The following is a 16,661-nucleotide window of genomic DNA, read 5'->3' as shown; positions in this document are numbered from 1 at the left end:
GAGATTGGATGCCTAGTGGTTCGAAAGGTCCTCACTACCCGCGCCAAAGAGGAGGAACTGGAGGTACAACGGGACAACCTTTTCTACACAAGGTGTCATATCAAGGATAAGGTGTGTAGTGTTGTTATTGATAGTGGGAGTTGTGCCAATGTCGCTAGTCTACTCATGGTAGAAATGCTAGGGCTCCAAGTTATCAAACATCCAAGACCTTATCGCCTTCAATGGTTGAACAATGAAGGGGAAGTCCGTGTGTTTAGACAAGTAAAAGTGCCATTCCGAATTGGCAAGTATGAAGACGAGGTTACTTGTGATGTCGTGCCAATGCAAGCAAGTCACCTCATTCTTGGACGGCCTTGGCAATATGATCGCGATGTCGAATTCAAGGGAAGAGCTAATAAATATGTCTTTACTCATTGCAATAGAAAGGTGACACTTGTACCTCTCACCCCAAAACAAGTGTATGAAGATCAAATGAGGCTCCAAAGGGAGTATGAGCTAGAACTTGAGAGGAAAAAGCGAGAGAAAAGTGAGGAAGAAAAAGGAGAGAGTAGGGCCGAAACCCTAGGGAAGAAAAAGGCAACAAGTGGGTCGGCTATGAGAGAAGAAAATAAGGGGAAGCTAAGCTTGCTAGCAAAAGCCAAAGATGTAAGGCGAGCTTTGTCTTCCAACCAACTCTTACTTGTGCTTGTGTGCAAAGAAGAGTTGGTCACTTCATCCATACCCACTGACTCCTTGCCTTATACTATTTTACCTCTCTTGCAGGAATTTGAGGACATATTTCCTGAGGATGTACCTGATGGACTACCACCGCTAAGGGGAATCGAGCACCAAATCGATCTCATTCCTGGAGCACCATTGCCTAACAAACCAGCCTATAGAATGGGTCCTGAGGAAACAAAGGAATTGCAAAGGCAAGTGGAGGAATTGCTAAGGAAAGGTTGGGCTAGAGAAAGTCTAAGTCCATGCGCTGTACCAGTGATTCTCGTGCCAAAGAAAGATGGAGCGTGGAGAATGTGCACCGACTGTCGAGCAGTCAATGCAATCACGGTAAAATATCGTCACCCTATCCCTAGGTTAGATGATATGTTAGATGAATTGCATGGTGCCATTATATTCACTAAAATTGATTTGAAAAGTGGTTACCACCAAATAAGAATGAAAGAGGGAGATGAGTGGAAAACCGCTTTCAAAACTAAACATGGTCTATATGAGTGGTTAGTAATGCCATTTGGCTTAACTAATGCACCTAGTACCTTCATGCGTTTGATGAACCATGTTTTGAGACCTTTTCTTGGGAAATTTGTAGTGGTTTACTTTGATGATATTCTGATTTATAGTAGAAGCTTAGAGGAACACTTTGAGCACCTCAAAGCCATCTTTGCAGTACTTCGAAGGGAAAGGCTATATGCCAACCTTAAGAAGTGCACATTTTGCACTGATCGTGTTGTGTTTCTAGGATATGTTGTAAGTGCGCAGGGCATTCATGTAGATGAAGAGAAGATTAAGTCCATCCAAGAGTGGCCAACACCTACCTCTGTAAGTGATGTGCGCAGCTTTCATGGATTAGCAAGCTTCTACCGTCGCTTTGTGAAGGATTTTAGCACCATTGCTGCACCTCTTACCGCGGTCATAAAGAAGAACGAGAAGTTCTTTTGGGGGGAAGCCCAAGATAAGGCTTTCCAATTGCTGAAACACAAACTCACACATGCACCACTCCTTGCAATACCTAACTTTGATCTCACTTTTGAAGTGGAATGTGATGCATCAGGTGTAGGAGTAGGAGCCGTACTCATGCAAGGAGGGAGACCGATTGCCTACTTTAGTGAGAAATTAAATGGCGCGGTCCTCAACTATTCAACTTATGACAAGGAGATGTTTGCCCTCGTACGTGCTTTGGAGACATGGCAACACTACCTACGTGCCCGGGAATTCGTCATCAAAACTGACCATGAGTCTCTCAAGCACCTAAAAGGACAACAAAAGCTGAGCAAACGGCATGCCCGATGGGTAGCCTTCATCGAGTCTTTTCCATACGTCATCAAATACAAAACAGGTAAGTCTAATGTAGTAGCTGACGCTTTATCTCGGAGACACATTTTGCTCACTGCCTTAGATGCTAAACTCCTAGGCTTTGAACTCATGAAGGAGTTGTATAAGGATGACTTGGATTTTGCCAACGCTTATGCGAATTGGGGAAAATCTGACTTTGAAAAGTTCTTTGTACATGATGGGTTCTTATTTTATCTTACCAAGCTGTGCATTCCTCGAGGGTCCATACGTGACTTACTTATTCAGGAGTCACATAGTGGTGGACTAATGGGACACTTTGGTGTCACCAAGACATTAGCTGTATTGCAGGAACACTTCCATTGGCCTCGCATGCGCAAGGACGTGGAGAGGATTGTTGAAAGATGTGGTGTGTGCCACAAAGCTAAGTCTCGGGTCAACCCAAACGGTTTGTATACTCCTTTACCCATACCTCACCAACCTTGGGTTGACATCTCCATGGATTTCGTGCTTGGTTTACCTCGTTCAAAGCGTGGCCATGACTCTATATTTGTTGTGGTAGATAGGTTCTCCAAAATGGCTCACTTTATTGCATGTCATAAGACGGATGATGCTTTACACATTGCTGATTTATTCTTTAAAGAGGTTGTTCGTTTGCATGGCATACCTAGGACAATAGTATCCGATAGAGATGTCAAGTTTTTGAGCTATTTCTGGAAATCTTTATGGGGTCGGTTGGGAACCAAACTGTTGTTCTCTACCTCTAGTCATCCTCAAACGGACGGACAAACTGAGGTAGTCAATAGGACTTTATCCACACTCCTACGTGCAATCATAAAGAAAAATATCAAGTCATGGGAGGAGTGTCTACCTCATGTTGAGTTTGCATACAATAGGGTTGTGCATAGTGCTACACAATTCTCGCCTTTTGAAGTTGTGTATGGTTTGAACCCCTTAACTCCCTTAGATTTGTTGCCATTACCTTCTTCTGAGCATATGAACTTAGATGGCAAGAAGAAAGCTGAGTTCGTGAGATCATTACACGACAAGGTTCGTACCAACATCGAGAGGAGGACGGCCCAATATGTCCAACAAGCTAATAAGCACAGGCGCAAGCTTGTCTTTGAACCAGGTGATTGGGTCTGGTTACATTTGCGCAAGGAGAGGTTTCCAAAACAACGGCAAAGCAAGCTGTCACCAAGAGGAGATGGGCCTTTTCAAGTTATTGAGCGCATCAACGACAATGCATACCGCTTAGATCTGCCTGGTGAGTATACTGTTAGTGCTACATTCAATGTTGCTGATCTAAGTCCATTTATTGCAGGGGACGAGTACGATTTGAGGGCAAATCCTTTTCAAGAGGAGGGGAATGATGCGGTTGAGCACGAGACCCAAAGTGTACAAGTAGACCCTGTGAAGGTGCCCCAAGGCCCAGTGACACGAGCACGAGCCAAGAGATTCAAGGAGTCCCTTCAAGCCTTGGTACGTGCCGTCCAAACCCAAGAGAAACCGGTCATTGAAGGAATTGAGTTGGAATATCCTTGCACGACTACTAAAATGCTGCTTACAATTGAAGATGCAAATGTTCAAGCTCCAAACGGCGGGCTGAGCCGCAGTTAAGTACCCTCGCTGAGCCGTACGGGGGTCTCGCTGTCCGATCAGCGAGTCGGGGGTCCAAGGGGGCGACGCGCCCCTGGCTTGGGGGCCCGGGGGCGCAGCGAAGCCCCCGGTGGGGGTTCGGGGGCAACGCCACCGAAGCTTATGATCTATAGTTAGTTGGGCTAGCTTTCGGTCAAGTGAAGGCCCAAGGGGCTGGCCGAACTTTCCTTGTTATTTTTCCAGTTTATTAGGTCTTAGTCACGGCTATTAATAGCCTCAAGCCGCATGTTACATTCAGTTTTTGAGAGTATTGAATAAAATTTCCAGAATTTCGTCCATTCCTTGTGGGAAATTCCCTTAGCTTGTAAAAGCTAAGTTGAACATCCTAGAGTTGATCCTAGGCTGTTCTTGACTTATCAATCAAGCACACATACTTGATTGTGGCGTCCTCTACCGTTAAATCTGTTCTTGAGTGGTCCAAGTTCGGGTTCAACTCCGTCAAATCTTCATCGTGTTCCTTTAGATCCGAAGTAGCTTCCGCGTCTCGTATCACACCTGTTGTTGTTACTCTGTTACTTGTAATACTGTTTATATGTATATATCATTATAACTCTGCATGACTTCCCTCCTACTATTATATATTGAAGGATCTTTTCCATTCTAATCAACACAATCATGTAAATTGCAGGAAGCTCGTAAGCGTTTTGATAAGGCTAATGTTACTTATGACCAGGTATTACATGATTACACCTCGGCAGTTTGCTGATTTTATTTTCTCAAATCAATTTTTTATGAGAAGCTCAGTTGATCTATAAAAATTCCTATTTCATTTACTGTCATTATTGGCAGTGCTGAGAAACCTACTCTCATGTTATGTTTAGATTATGACTTCAGTTGCTTAATAGATCCTTTAGCATTTCCATGTCAATCCTTTAGTCCACTGACATGCCAGGCAGCTTGAGGATTAGAGATAATTAGCAGTTTTATAATTTGGGGTACTTAGGAAACTAAGCATCAATCTTCTTAAGTGAGTAGGAAGCTGCAGAGAACTATGAGATCCATTAAAAGTCAAAGAAATCATCCTTCCTTTGGTACTTTTCCTTTCAAATGTATACACTTCTATATTTAGAGCCATATCTCTCTTAAGAGTATCTCTCTTTCTCCTAGTCACGCACAAAATGGTGAGGGAGCCTATTTTGCACCGCACTGTAGATCTAAAGCTTATATTTAGTGGTTGCTGTGGGGTTTTTTAAGCTCCATTGAACTAAGTATAGGCAGAATTTTACCAACTTAACCCATCAACATACCCAGTCATTAGTTGAGAAGATAGAGCACTGGCTTGTTACTCCTAATCTCTTGCTGCTGTACACTATACAGGAACCCCCCTTGTTTTGATTACAAGCTACTAAATATAACAAAATATACAATTGGAATATCTTAACATACCAATAAAGGATGTACAGTGATGAATCACATGCTGATATAGTTGGTACTTTCTTCTTTTATTGTTAACACCCTATTCCTGCCTCAGGTCCGCGAGAAGTATTTGTCATTGAGGAAAAGCACTAAAAATGATGTAGCTGCTGCGTTAGAGGAGGTATTGAGCATTAGTTTTTTACATTAAATGATTTATTACCAATTGCTTTCGTTGATCAGATAATTGGTTATGGGTAACCATTATCTGTTAAATTCTAATTTGGTAGAGGGACGTTCCAGGAACTTCATAATTCAAGATCTGTGTTTGAGCAATCACGGTTCAATCTGGTTTGTTTTAAGTTTCTAGTCATTTCTTTTTTCTATAGAACTATCAAGATATGGAATTCTCTAATTTCGAAATTGTCTTACCATAGAACTTTTTGATGAAAGGTCAGGTTGGTGCTCTTTCTACTGTTGAGGCAAAGAAACGATTCGAGTTTTTGGATGCTGTAGGTAGTGCAATGGATGCTCATCTTCGTTATTTCAAACAGGTCCTTTTATGATTAGAAGCTCTTAGTAAATGGAGATATGCTTATAATGCACATGCTGAATCCAAAAAGTGATGTCATGTACAGGGATACGAGCTATTGCATCAGATGGAGCCTTACATAAACCAGGTCCAGTTTTTCTTTTTTTATTATGGACTGATTTCTGATAACGTGTTTTAGCACCTCTTTTATTTGTCCAGTAGTTCATATCCCTGGAAGGAACATACAAGAGCATATAGGAGTAATAGTAAGATGCTTAAGAGGAGGTTGAAGAAAGCAATTACAGAGACTTATATAGAAGCTTACCCTGCGAAAGCATTGGACAAGCTACATTGCCGTAACAGCATTCCTTAGATGCATCAATGGGATCCTCCTAGAATAGGACTGGCATACATGCAAGATGTCGCCTCAATCTTACTTAAATTTCCTTACATTTCCATAATTTACCACAGATGTTGCCCAATGTTTCCCATCTATGTATTAATGTTTTACTTTAAGAAGCTCAAACTTAAAAAGTTTTTATTCAGTTGTTAAATTCTATCCTTGATCCTTCAATAGCTGATATTCTCTAAGGAATTGGTTTTGTTCATGGCTGCTTCATGATTTAGCGACTTGTCGAACTGATTGCAACTATTAATAGCAAACATGAAGTAATGGAGAATGGAGTCAAGCAGCCACTACTACGTACTTCTTGCACATGAAAACTTTATTTGTTCAATCATGAAAATAGTATGCAAAATACATTCTGGACATCCTCATTCTATCAGATATTTAAGCCAACCGCACGATCTGTTGAATATATCTATCAGCTGTTTTCCTTGTGGTTGAAGTGGTTTCTGAATGGTTTAAGCTACAGTTTTGATGTTTAATGTCTATATGATAAACTATACATATCTTGTGGAGTTTAGGGAAGCTATTCTGTTACAGGTCTTGGCTTATGCACAGCATGCAAGAGAAAGTTCCAATTATGAGCAGGCAGCTCTAAATGAAAGGATGCAGGAGTACAAAAGGCAGGTTGATCAAGAGAGTAGAAGATCATTCAATGGGTCCATTGGTTCTCCAAGTCATGATATAGTACAACAATTCCCTAGAGGTTCCCACAAAGTCATAGAGGCAGTTATGCAGTCTGCACTGGAAGGGAAGGTACTCAAATTGATATTGATTTCCTTGTAACCAAAGAGAGCTTTCCTTGGTTTCTTTTAGCATTTACTCTTTTCAATATATGTTCCTGATCTCTATGTTTATAGCTAAGTTTTCAATAGTTTAGGTGCAAACCATTAAACAAGGATATCTCTCAAAACGTTCTTCTAATTTAAGAGGTGACTGGAAGAGAAGATTTTTTGTCTTGGATAGCAGAGGAATGTTGTATTACTATCGCAAACAATGGAGCAGGTCATCTGTAAGTAATTTAAACAAAAATTTCATGTCAAAGGCTCCTTCCTTTTGGTTCGTCTCCACTTAATATGTTATTCTCTACTAGTTCCCAGGATCTGGAAGTCACTTTCATGTACATAGAAGTTCTCCCTCAGAACCCAGTTCTGGACTTCTAAGTCGTTGGTTGTCTTCTCATTATCATGGTGGTGTACACGATGAAAAGTCTGTTGCACGTCACACGGTGAACTTACTCACATCAACAATAAAAGTTGATGCAGATCAATCAGATCTGAGATTTTGCTTCAGGATAATTTCACCAGCGAAGAATTACACCTTGCAGGTAAATACTTATTAGCCTGACATGTTTAATAGTTTGAGTAGTGAGAAACTTTTTAGTTGGTGAGGCTGAATGTCTTTTGTAACCCAATTACTTAAAGACTCGTTATCTTGGGCGGTAGCTTAGTAGTTGTTTGGTCATGTAGGCAGAGAGTGCAACAGAGCAAATGGATTGGATTGATAAAATAACTGGAGTTATTGCATCTTTACTGAGTTCCCAGGAACCCGAGAAGGTAAAATCGAACTGCATCAGTGCATTCTAAACGTAGTGTTTGGTTCTCATGAATTATACTAATTCAATCATGTGCCAGCATTTTGCTGCAAGCCCCAGTAGTGAAAGTAGTTCCATCGGAAGTCCAGATTATGATCACGGGACAATTGAAGAACATTCCTCTGATAAGGAATTTGCTTCTAGGAACTTGATACGTTCATCAAAAAGTGCACTGCAGCTACATCATAGTATGAAAATTGATAAGCCAGTTGATACATTAAAAAGATTACCTGGGAACGATGTGTGCGCTGATTGTGGTGCGCTTGAACCAGACTGGGCTTCCCTGAATCTTGGTGTCCTAATCTGTATAGAGTGTTCTGGTGTTCACCGAAACCTTGGGGTACATATATCAAAGGCAAGTTTTTTTTTATCTCAAGTTTGCGTTTTAACCTTCTCACATTTGCTGTTAATTTTCAATATCTTACAAACACATTTCTAGTGTAAAGGTTCTATCAAGACCTAGTCCTGGTTGTATATGAAAGGAATTTTGACAATAAATAGCTCATGAGAAGAAAAGTGCTGGTTGCTCATTGTAGCTGATTACTTTTAGCGCTAGTAGCAAATGATTTTCTTGGTTGCTAATCCTACATTGTTGTGTACTTCAAGTGCAGGTGAGATCCTTAGCTCTCGATGTGAAGGTCTGGGAACCTTCTGTGATAGCGTTGTTCCAGGCCTTGGGGAACGTCTTTGTGAATTCAATATGGGAGGGGCTGTTGAATGCAAGAAAAACTTTTCAGGCTGATGAAATACCAAGGCGGTAAGTGTTGCAGAGTTTTCTGCAGTTGATTATCTTGTTTTAAAGGCTTAATGTTAAATATATATATCTTTGATGCAGGTTCTTTGAGTCTGATAAACACAAACAGTTTTTCAGTAAACCCAGTCATGATGATCATATCTCAGTTAAGGAGAAGTTCATTCATGCAAAGGTACTAACTCTTCTTCTTTTTTTATCTCTATCAGTTCAGTTGGATTATTTACTCAAATGTTCATATCTTAATTGGAAACTATACAAGTATTGTTGAATTTATTGTTGTTCGCAAACTAAGGAAGTCAATTTTACTTTAAAAAGTCACATTAAAGACAATCTCTTAGATATTGACTTTACGGTGATTTGTTAAAATGGACTCTTTTTTTTTTTTAGTTTGATGTGCAATTTAAGGGCAAAGTTTTGGCTATCATGGAATCAGACGAATCACAGATCTTTTCAAGGCATTCAGAAACCTCGGTAGACTATAATCGCTAGGTTTTGTATACTTGTTTTCTTGGAGTAGCTATAAACATGCATGGAGATGACTGCTGCGCCAATGTGACAGTTCAAAAAATAAAAAAAAAATAAGAGCTATAAACATGCATGGACACTCAGATGAGTTTTTGTCTGATTTTGAATTGTTATCTGCACTTTCTGTACAGGGGAATACTGTTTTACTAATACGATGTTTGCTTTTTTTTTTTTTTATCTGGGAAAAAGAAAAAATTAACAGCGTGTTTTCCTTTTGCAGTATGCAGAAAAACGTTTTGTTCAGAAAGTTAACGACAGTAAGCATCTTCTTTCAGTTGCCGAACAATTGTGGGAAAGTGTTCGCATGAATGATAAGAAATCAGCATACCGCCTCATTGTCATATGTGAAGTGGATGTAAACGCAATCCTTAGGCAAGCCTCACTTACTACACCATTAAGTCTAGCCAAGCCAATGAGATTGCAGGATCATGCAAATGCTCATCAGAACTTTGACAATATGGATGGTGGTTCTGTACTATCTGCAAATGCAGAAAGCATTAGTCATAGTCAGTTCATTAATTATCTTCTTGATGGCTGTTCCTTGCTTCACCTGGCCTGCCAAATTGCTGATGTCAGTATGGTAGAGTTGCTCCTACAACATGGTGCAAATATAAATTCTTGTGATTCAAGGGGTCAGGCACCATTGCATCATGCTATAATAAGAGGAAGAATTGCAATTGTCAAGCTTCTGCTTACTAGGTAATTCTTGCATCTGACTAGATTTCTATTATGTTCTTTTCTTTTTCCAATCAACAGATCCTATGCTTCTTTGTTTTCATTGTGGAGAATCCTCATCTTTTTTTTTTTTTTTTCGGGGTCCATGTTCAGTTTATCCTCAGTTTCCAAGTGTGATTTTTGTTTATCAGTATAAGAAGGAACTTCAACTTCCTGAAGTTGTGCATTGTCTAAACACCTAGTTCAAGTCCTTCATTGATACAATGCATGACTAAGTCAGCTGTTAGTAATTAATTCATATACTAGAAGACTTTTATTTCCAAATCTAAACATCTAGTAGGGAGTGTGCGTTCGAAAGTTTTTAACTGCTGCTCATGTGACCCCTTGGATGGCAGGGGAGCTGACCCGCAAGCTCCAGATAAGGAAGGTAAAACACCTTTACAGCTTGTTAAAGAATCTGACCTCGATGATGTTGAGATAATTGCTGTCTTGAAAAATGCTAGCAGATAGCCTTGGATCCATGAATCAGAGGTAGAAATGAAAACTTTCGAATGTACTAAATCGGTGCTCTTCTACCCTGGGATCTGAGGTAGTTTGAATATGGCTAGTCAGGTTCTTACCAGTTAAACCATGCAAGGGAGTTACCTCACTTTCGTCTCCCACTGGGTGCATGCCTTTTTCTGAAAGACACAATGTGGTACCAAAAACAGTGTAAAGATGCACGATGCTCGTGTTTGTGTGCCATCCTTTCTGGTTTCTTTTCTTTTGAGATTGGCTAGGATGAATATGCTGTGGCTGTATATAACTTTTTTAAGTAATTTCAGGATGACTCTGTGACCATGGGACTCCTATTGTACTTGAGCTGTCCCCAGAAATGTGCTGTTAGGACGCTTAGGATGGATAATAGTTGTATGATTTGCATTGAATCTTGAAAAATTTTGATTTCTTTCCTTTTGAAATTGCTTCCACCGTTTCTCTGTCTTGTTTTTCCTGTTTTGATTTACAATCAAAGAGCGATAAAAGTAGTCCCTTCATTGTACCTTGGTCCTCCTCATTCAATTCAATCCATGGTAACCCCAAATCTGCCTGTATCCTTCGGCAGAAAGCAAAATTAATTTTTATTGTATACTCAGTTTCCGAGTGTAATTGGGATTTTATCACGTTAAAATTATGAGGCTTTAGCCTCATGGAATAATTAGAAGGATTTTGTGGCAACAAATAATAACGTTAAACAAAAATCATTATGAGCATAAAATGAAGAAGTAAAACAAATATGGTATCTGCCCAAGCCTTATATTTTCCAACTCGAACTGCCAATTCCCTTTTTACTTGGATTCCCACTTCTCAATCATCCATCCAGCTACTAATTAGACTAAACAACAATACATAACATTCAGTAATCAAAGTGGAAATCTTTTACTCTTTCCCGATTTTCATAATTTTGTTTCGTCAAAGACACTAATTATCAGTGTAGAACAAAACAAGTCATCAGCGAATGCAGAAAATCAGACACATTGATCCACCAAGTCCCATTTGTTTGTCCACCTAAATTTGGTATCAGGCACGAAAACCAATTCCACAAATTTATCGCATAACATCTTCATCAGTGTGACTCGAGCCAGTGATCACCAGAAGCTTTTTGGTGACTAAACATTAACAGTGGTCCTCATTGAAACAGAAAAAGACTGCAGAGGATTGCCAATTTATAAGAATGAACTGCATGTTGATACAGCTTGATTTTTGGTACAATTCACTTGGGAGAAAAGTGGGAGTGTGTAGCTCAAAATGCTCCAGGGAGCATGCAGTCCGAAGTTTCCCTAATCACTCTGCGCTATGAGCAAAGTGTTTCTTCAAACTTTTGCTGGTCTGCCTCGTGTTTTTACCAGTGCCTGCTCAGTGGAGAGACAAAACGTAAAGCAGCAATTTGCAAAGCAATATAATAACTCACTCATGCTAAAATACAATACAAGAAACAAAAGAATCATCAACAGTAAAACACAGCGCTCCAATCTGGCATACCAAATTGCAGTTCATGATTCCCCTAAAATCGTTGTAAGATGTGCAACCTTGTCCATCAGATGTCCTTAAGCTAGCAAGGATCGAAAACCCTGCTCAAGAGGTGGACAGAAGTAAACAATCCAGGAATAAGTAGCTCAACAAAAGTAGTACATAAACATATATATACATATAACGTGCAGCTCAATACCCCGCAATACTTCAGAAGATTAGAAATTATTCTGATCAGATAATCATTGATAATTAGCATTGTCAACATAAGATGCCATGTGCACATCAAAAGCTATTTGCATTAGAAACATCAGGAAAAAACACAGATAAAATGAAACAACGCAAGGATAGATGAATAACTTAGGCTGAATATCTAGGGACATACTAGAGCCAACAAATCCTATTACATTAAAAACATAGAAGGCATAATTATTACCTTTTAAGCTCAAAACCCTTTGCTTCTTTTACCACCTGCTATTGCTAAAGGTAGTACCATGGAGCACATCACCTGCAAAATGAACTCAAATCAGTTTGTTAAGCATGGGATTTTACTCCTCCATTAAGTAACTGAAGCCATGACCTAAAGTAGCATCTATGCTTTTGCTGAGGGCCAAGAGTCCCCTAGCATACTTAGGGTTATGTGTTCAGGTGTGTGCACATACATGCCTCTGTGTGACAGCATCTCATAAAGAACCGCACCAACCCCAACACCCCCTCCCCCCCCCCCAAAAACCCATTTTTCTGTCCCCAATAGCCGAAAAGAAGGAAATAAGAAAACAGGAGGCAATTTCGTATTCCTGCCATGGAAGTAAAGATCCCAACTACAATCATGAAACTGGTTTCAACAAAAACATGCAACCCTTTCAAGTTCTACAAAAAACGAAACATAATCACATTGTAAATAAAAGAACAAGCGGACCATCTGTGCATTTTAATTGAAAGTAAAAGTCCCACCCACCCATTAAAAAAAGAGGAAAACAAAGCCATATGTATATGTATGTATATGTGTATGTATATATAACAGTAAAAAGGGAAAGGAGGAATGTGATAACAACTGAGATGAATGATGAAGTGTAGAATTTTGTATTTTCACCTTTCACAGATGTATCTTTTGATTGCAGCTGAAAACTTTCACGCAACTTAATTGCAGCAAAAACTGAGGCTGCTCACCGCACTTAATAGATCCGTCTCCTTATACAGTATCCCAAAAATCAGTCGAACAGCCAGCATAACCAAGAACGCAAAAGTCATAACTACCATCGCCTCAAACTCTGCTTAAACCTGACAAGCAACTTCTAGGGCTGCTTGCTTTGAGAGATTGCTAACACTCTCAGAATTTGCACTTATTTGGTATAGATCAATGAACTCGTTTAAAGCTGTGGATTTAGGAATCCAGCCATACCCTTTCATAATTTCTAATATTTTATCTAGTCTTCCGGAATATCCTGCCTTATTCAATCCATGGATCAAAGTACTGCACATTGCAAGACAAGGATTATATCCTTGGTTTCCAATCCTATCAAGTAATTCCATTACTCTAGAAATTTCACCATTTCCAGACAAGGTCTCAACTAGCGTTTCATTTGTCAATCCATCCAGCAATCCCTTGTCCAATGCTAGATCCCAAAGTTTAAAACCTTTTTCCAAATGTCCTCCTTTGAAATACGCACCTATCATCATGCTGTAAATCAGTTCATCAGGCTCAATGCCCCTCTCAACCAAATTTTCAAAAGCTGAAAACATTTTTGACCGATTCCCAACTTTGTTGTAACCATGTAAGAGAGACATGTAAGTGAAATTTGTTGGCTTCAGATTCCTGTTCTGCATGTCTATGAAAAGTTCCTCTGCTTCTTTGATCATCCCAGCCTTGCAATGGTAGTCAATCAAAATTGTGAAGGTTATATGATTTGGTGTGATCTTCTTATCAGTCATTTCATTCACCAAGTCAATTGCTTTAGTCAAATTTTCCCCACTTGCAAAGCCTGTCAATCAAAGTATTAAAAGTCACAATAGATGCAATGCCTTTCTGTATCATTTCATGGAACAGTAACAATGCTTTCTCTGTTTCCCCTTCCTTGCAGCACCCATTGGCAAGGGCATTGTAGACAAAAGAATCTGGTTGGAGCCCCCTTGCTGGCATTTCATTGAATAAGTTAAATGCCTCACATAGGTTTCCTGATTTGCAGTATCCGTCAATTATTGTAGCATAAGTTACACAATTGGGCGTCAAACCCTTGCCAGAGATCCCATCAAACAGTTCCCTAGATTTCTCAATGTCACCTGACTTGCATTGGCCACCTATTAATGCATTATAAGTGACAATATTTGGAAAAATACCCTTCTGGAACATTTCATCATGAAGCAAAAAGGCTTTTTCCATATTTCCTTGCTTACAAAAGCCTGAGATGAGGGAGGTGTAAGTGTAAACATCAGGACGTAAACCTGCATCATACAGATCAGACAAAACTTGCATGGCTTCTGTTAATTTTCCATTTTTCGAGAGGCCATTGATAAGAACACTATACAGTTGCAAATCTGGGAGTAATCCCCGTCCTAGCATAGAGTTGAATGTTGAAAAGGCTTGCTTAATTTCCTCTTTGCAGAAGCCATTTATCATGCATGTATAAACAACAAGATTTGGTGCAATACCACGATCAAGCATCTCCCTAAAATACCTTTCTGCTACTTCCATTTGCCCTGCCTCACTATATCCTGAGACGAAAGCCCCATATGTATATGCATTTGGCTTTAGTCCACACTTTCCCATTTCAATTAGACATGTTTTTGCTTCTTCCATTCTTCTGGCTTTGCAAAGGCCAATTATAACAGAATTATAGCAATATAGATCAGGCAAAACACCTTTCTGCAACATTTCCTTCAAGACATTGGTTGCATCTTCAAACTTACCATTCTGTACATAGCTTTTTATCATGTTTGAATAGATGATGGCATTTGGTTTGACACCACAACTGACCATTTTGTCTAGGACAAGTTTTGCACGGCAGTAATCCCCAGAACGACATAACCCATTTATTATGACACCAAAAGTATATACAGAAAGTTCCATGTTTCTCTCCTTCATCTCAGCAAGAACCTCAGAAGCCTTATCCAGACTTCCCTTTTGAATATACACTTCAATTAGATAATTAAAAGTCTGAGTTTCAGGTGCTATGCCCATTGTAGTCATCTCATTCATGAATCCACTGCCTTTTCCATCTGACCAACTTTACACAGCCCATTTATTATAGTATTGTAAGCCACAATGTTTAACTTGATTCCCTTTGCAACCATTGCATCCTTAATTCTAAATGCACCTTCTATGTTACCCTCTTTCATGAAGCCATCAATCAATGCAGTACAGGCAATTTGGTCAGGCCTGAGACCCATGTCATTCATCTCTTCCAAAATTGAGTTAGCTTCCACTGACCTCTTCTGCTTGCAGAACCCATCTATAAGTATCGAACACGTGTAACTATCTGGAATCAACCCCTTATCATCCATTGACCTCTTCAGTTGAAGCGCTTCATCCACAGCCCCCTTTCCACACAACCCTCTTATAACAACATTATAGGTAACCAAATTCGGAGTACACCCATTTTCTTCCATCACGCGTAGGATCCTTTTCGCCTCCCCAACATTCCCAAGCTTACAGTAAGCATGGATCACACTTGTGTACGTATAAACATCAAGAGGAACCCCGCTCTCTACCACGCCCTCATACACCTTCCAAAACAACTCCATTCTATTACTCTTCATCAAATCCTTCAACAATGAATTACAACACAACAAATTCGGCATAAATTTACCATCTTTAGCTCCCAAAAACACAGAAAAAGCCTCGTTCAAAAAACCCTTTGTCCTATAAGCATCAATTAACAACTCAAACGCAACAGACCTTGATTTCAACCTATCACATTCCTTACAACATTCCAGCAATGAGCTCAAAATATCTAAAACCGGAATCCGGGTCTCGATCATTTTACTCAATAACCGATTGGCAAGTGAGAATAAATTGGAGTTACATAGAATCAAGTTGAGAATTGAGAAAGAATCGAGATTTTGAGGAGTACCCATTTGCTGGTTTGACCAGTTGAAGAAGTCCAAAAGGCGTTTGGGATGAATATCCAGTTGGTTTCTTCGAAGAACTGATTGAACCACATCTGGGTTCAGCTTTTCTTGAGGGACAGTGGAGGATTCTAAGAGGAATTGCCAGTTGTTGTGCATCAAAATCTTGCTGATTTCTTCAGCCGTGGATTCATTTCCTCTGGAGGTGTGGAAGAAATACACCGATGTCCGGAGAACATTAAACTTTATTGCTTTCTTCAAAACCATGTGCTTTTGGTACCGAAATGCATAGGCTTTGCGAGAAGCTGATAACATCATTCCTTTTTTTTTTTTCTTTTTGCCAATACAAAATGGCTCTCAATTTCTTTTACAAATATGATATTGCCTCCTACCCTAGAGCTTCTTCATTTTAATTTCTTCTAAAATCTCCGTCTGAAGCTATGCTCTGTTCTGGTCTACTTGTTTTCGAGACATTCAACCATTCAAGTTTGGGACATCGGGTGGGTATGGAAAATCGGTTCGAATTCACCTGTAAACCCTTTTCTTTTTCACTCGGTTACAGGTGGAGAGTTAAGCCCAGTTTGCTGTACTAATGAATTTGTAAGAGGCCCATTGGCCCTGATCAGTTTAGATTAAACTCGTATCAAGAATACAAGTTGACTCAATTGGTAAAATTGAATAATTTCTTTACAAAGGATCCTTCTGCAAGACGTGTATTCAAATTCTACTACAGATATTAGAGTTGTGTTGATGGATGATTTGTAAAAACTTTCGTAAGCGACCTATAATTCTAAAAATATGTTCTGATCCGTAATGGTGATCGAAACTGAATCCATCCAAACTTTTTTCTTATCCAACAAAAAACCCTATATTGAGAGTCCCTTTACCTTTTTTTTTTTTTGGCTACAAAAGGGCTATGTTTTCAGAACCGGACCGGATAGCGACTCGGCCGAGGTCAGGGGTCAGGGGTCAATGGGTTCGACCGGGGGTCGATAGGGGTCGAACCGGATGACGTCATAAATAAAAATTATTTTAAAATTAAAATGTTATATATATAATATCTAATAATATATTGATATTAATA

At 39.5% G+C, this 16,661-nt stretch overlaps 1 protein-coding gene and 1 pseudogene across 1 annotated transcript; one reads left to right on the top strand and one right to left on the bottom strand.

Moving 5' to 3' along the window:
• The first annotated feature begins 2,550 nt into the window (after positions 1-2,550).
• On the top strand, positions 2,551-10,464 carry LOC113708878 (ADP-ribosylation factor GTPase-activating protein AGD1). The gene is made up of 15 exons (XM_072065975.1): positions 2,551-3,489; positions 4,295-4,339; positions 5,138-5,203; positions 5,323-5,370; positions 5,478-5,573; positions 5,658-5,699; positions 6,498-6,713; positions 6,838-6,969; positions 7,051-7,284; positions 7,427-7,513; positions 7,592-7,906; positions 8,163-8,308; positions 8,387-8,477; positions 9,051-9,529; positions 9,901-10,464. Exons 1-15 carry the CDS (start codon positions 2,584-2,586, stop codon positions 10,013-10,015), a joined length of 3,018 nt encoding a protein of 1,005 aa, XP_071922076.1. The 5' UTR covers positions 2,551-2,583; the 3' UTR covers positions 10,016-10,464.
• A 433-nt stretch (positions 10,465-10,897) lies between these two features.
• LOC113709077 (uncharacterized) lies at positions 10,898-16,156 on the bottom strand (annotated as a pseudogene).
• Positions 16,157-16,661: the final 505 nt, after the last annotated feature.

Source organism: Coffea arabica, chromosome 9e (assembly GCF_036785885.1).
Source record: "Coffea arabica cultivar ET-39 chromosome 9e, Coffea Arabica ET-39 HiFi, whole genome shotgun sequence".
Classification (NCBI taxonomy): domain Eukaryota; kingdom Viridiplantae; phylum Streptophyta; class Magnoliopsida; order Gentianales; family Rubiaceae; genus Coffea; species Coffea arabica.
Note: the sequence above shows the minus strand (reverse complement) of the source record. Positions and strands in the feature narration are given on the sequence as shown.

Bases quoted from the DNA above. Each gene is read 5' to 3' on its own strand.
- LOC113708878 (XM_072065975.1), top strand. From the start codon at position 2,584: ATGGCTCACTTTATTGCATGTCATAAGACGGATGATGCTTTACACATT. The intron at 5,700-6,497 runs GTCCAGTTTTTC...ATTCTGTTACAG, and splicing joins TGGAGCCTTACATAAACCAG to GTCTTGGCTTATGCACAGCA. The intron at 6,714-6,837 runs GTACTCAAATTG...TCAATAGTTTAG, and splicing joins AGTCTGCACTGGAAGGGAAG to GTGCAAACCATTAAACAAGG.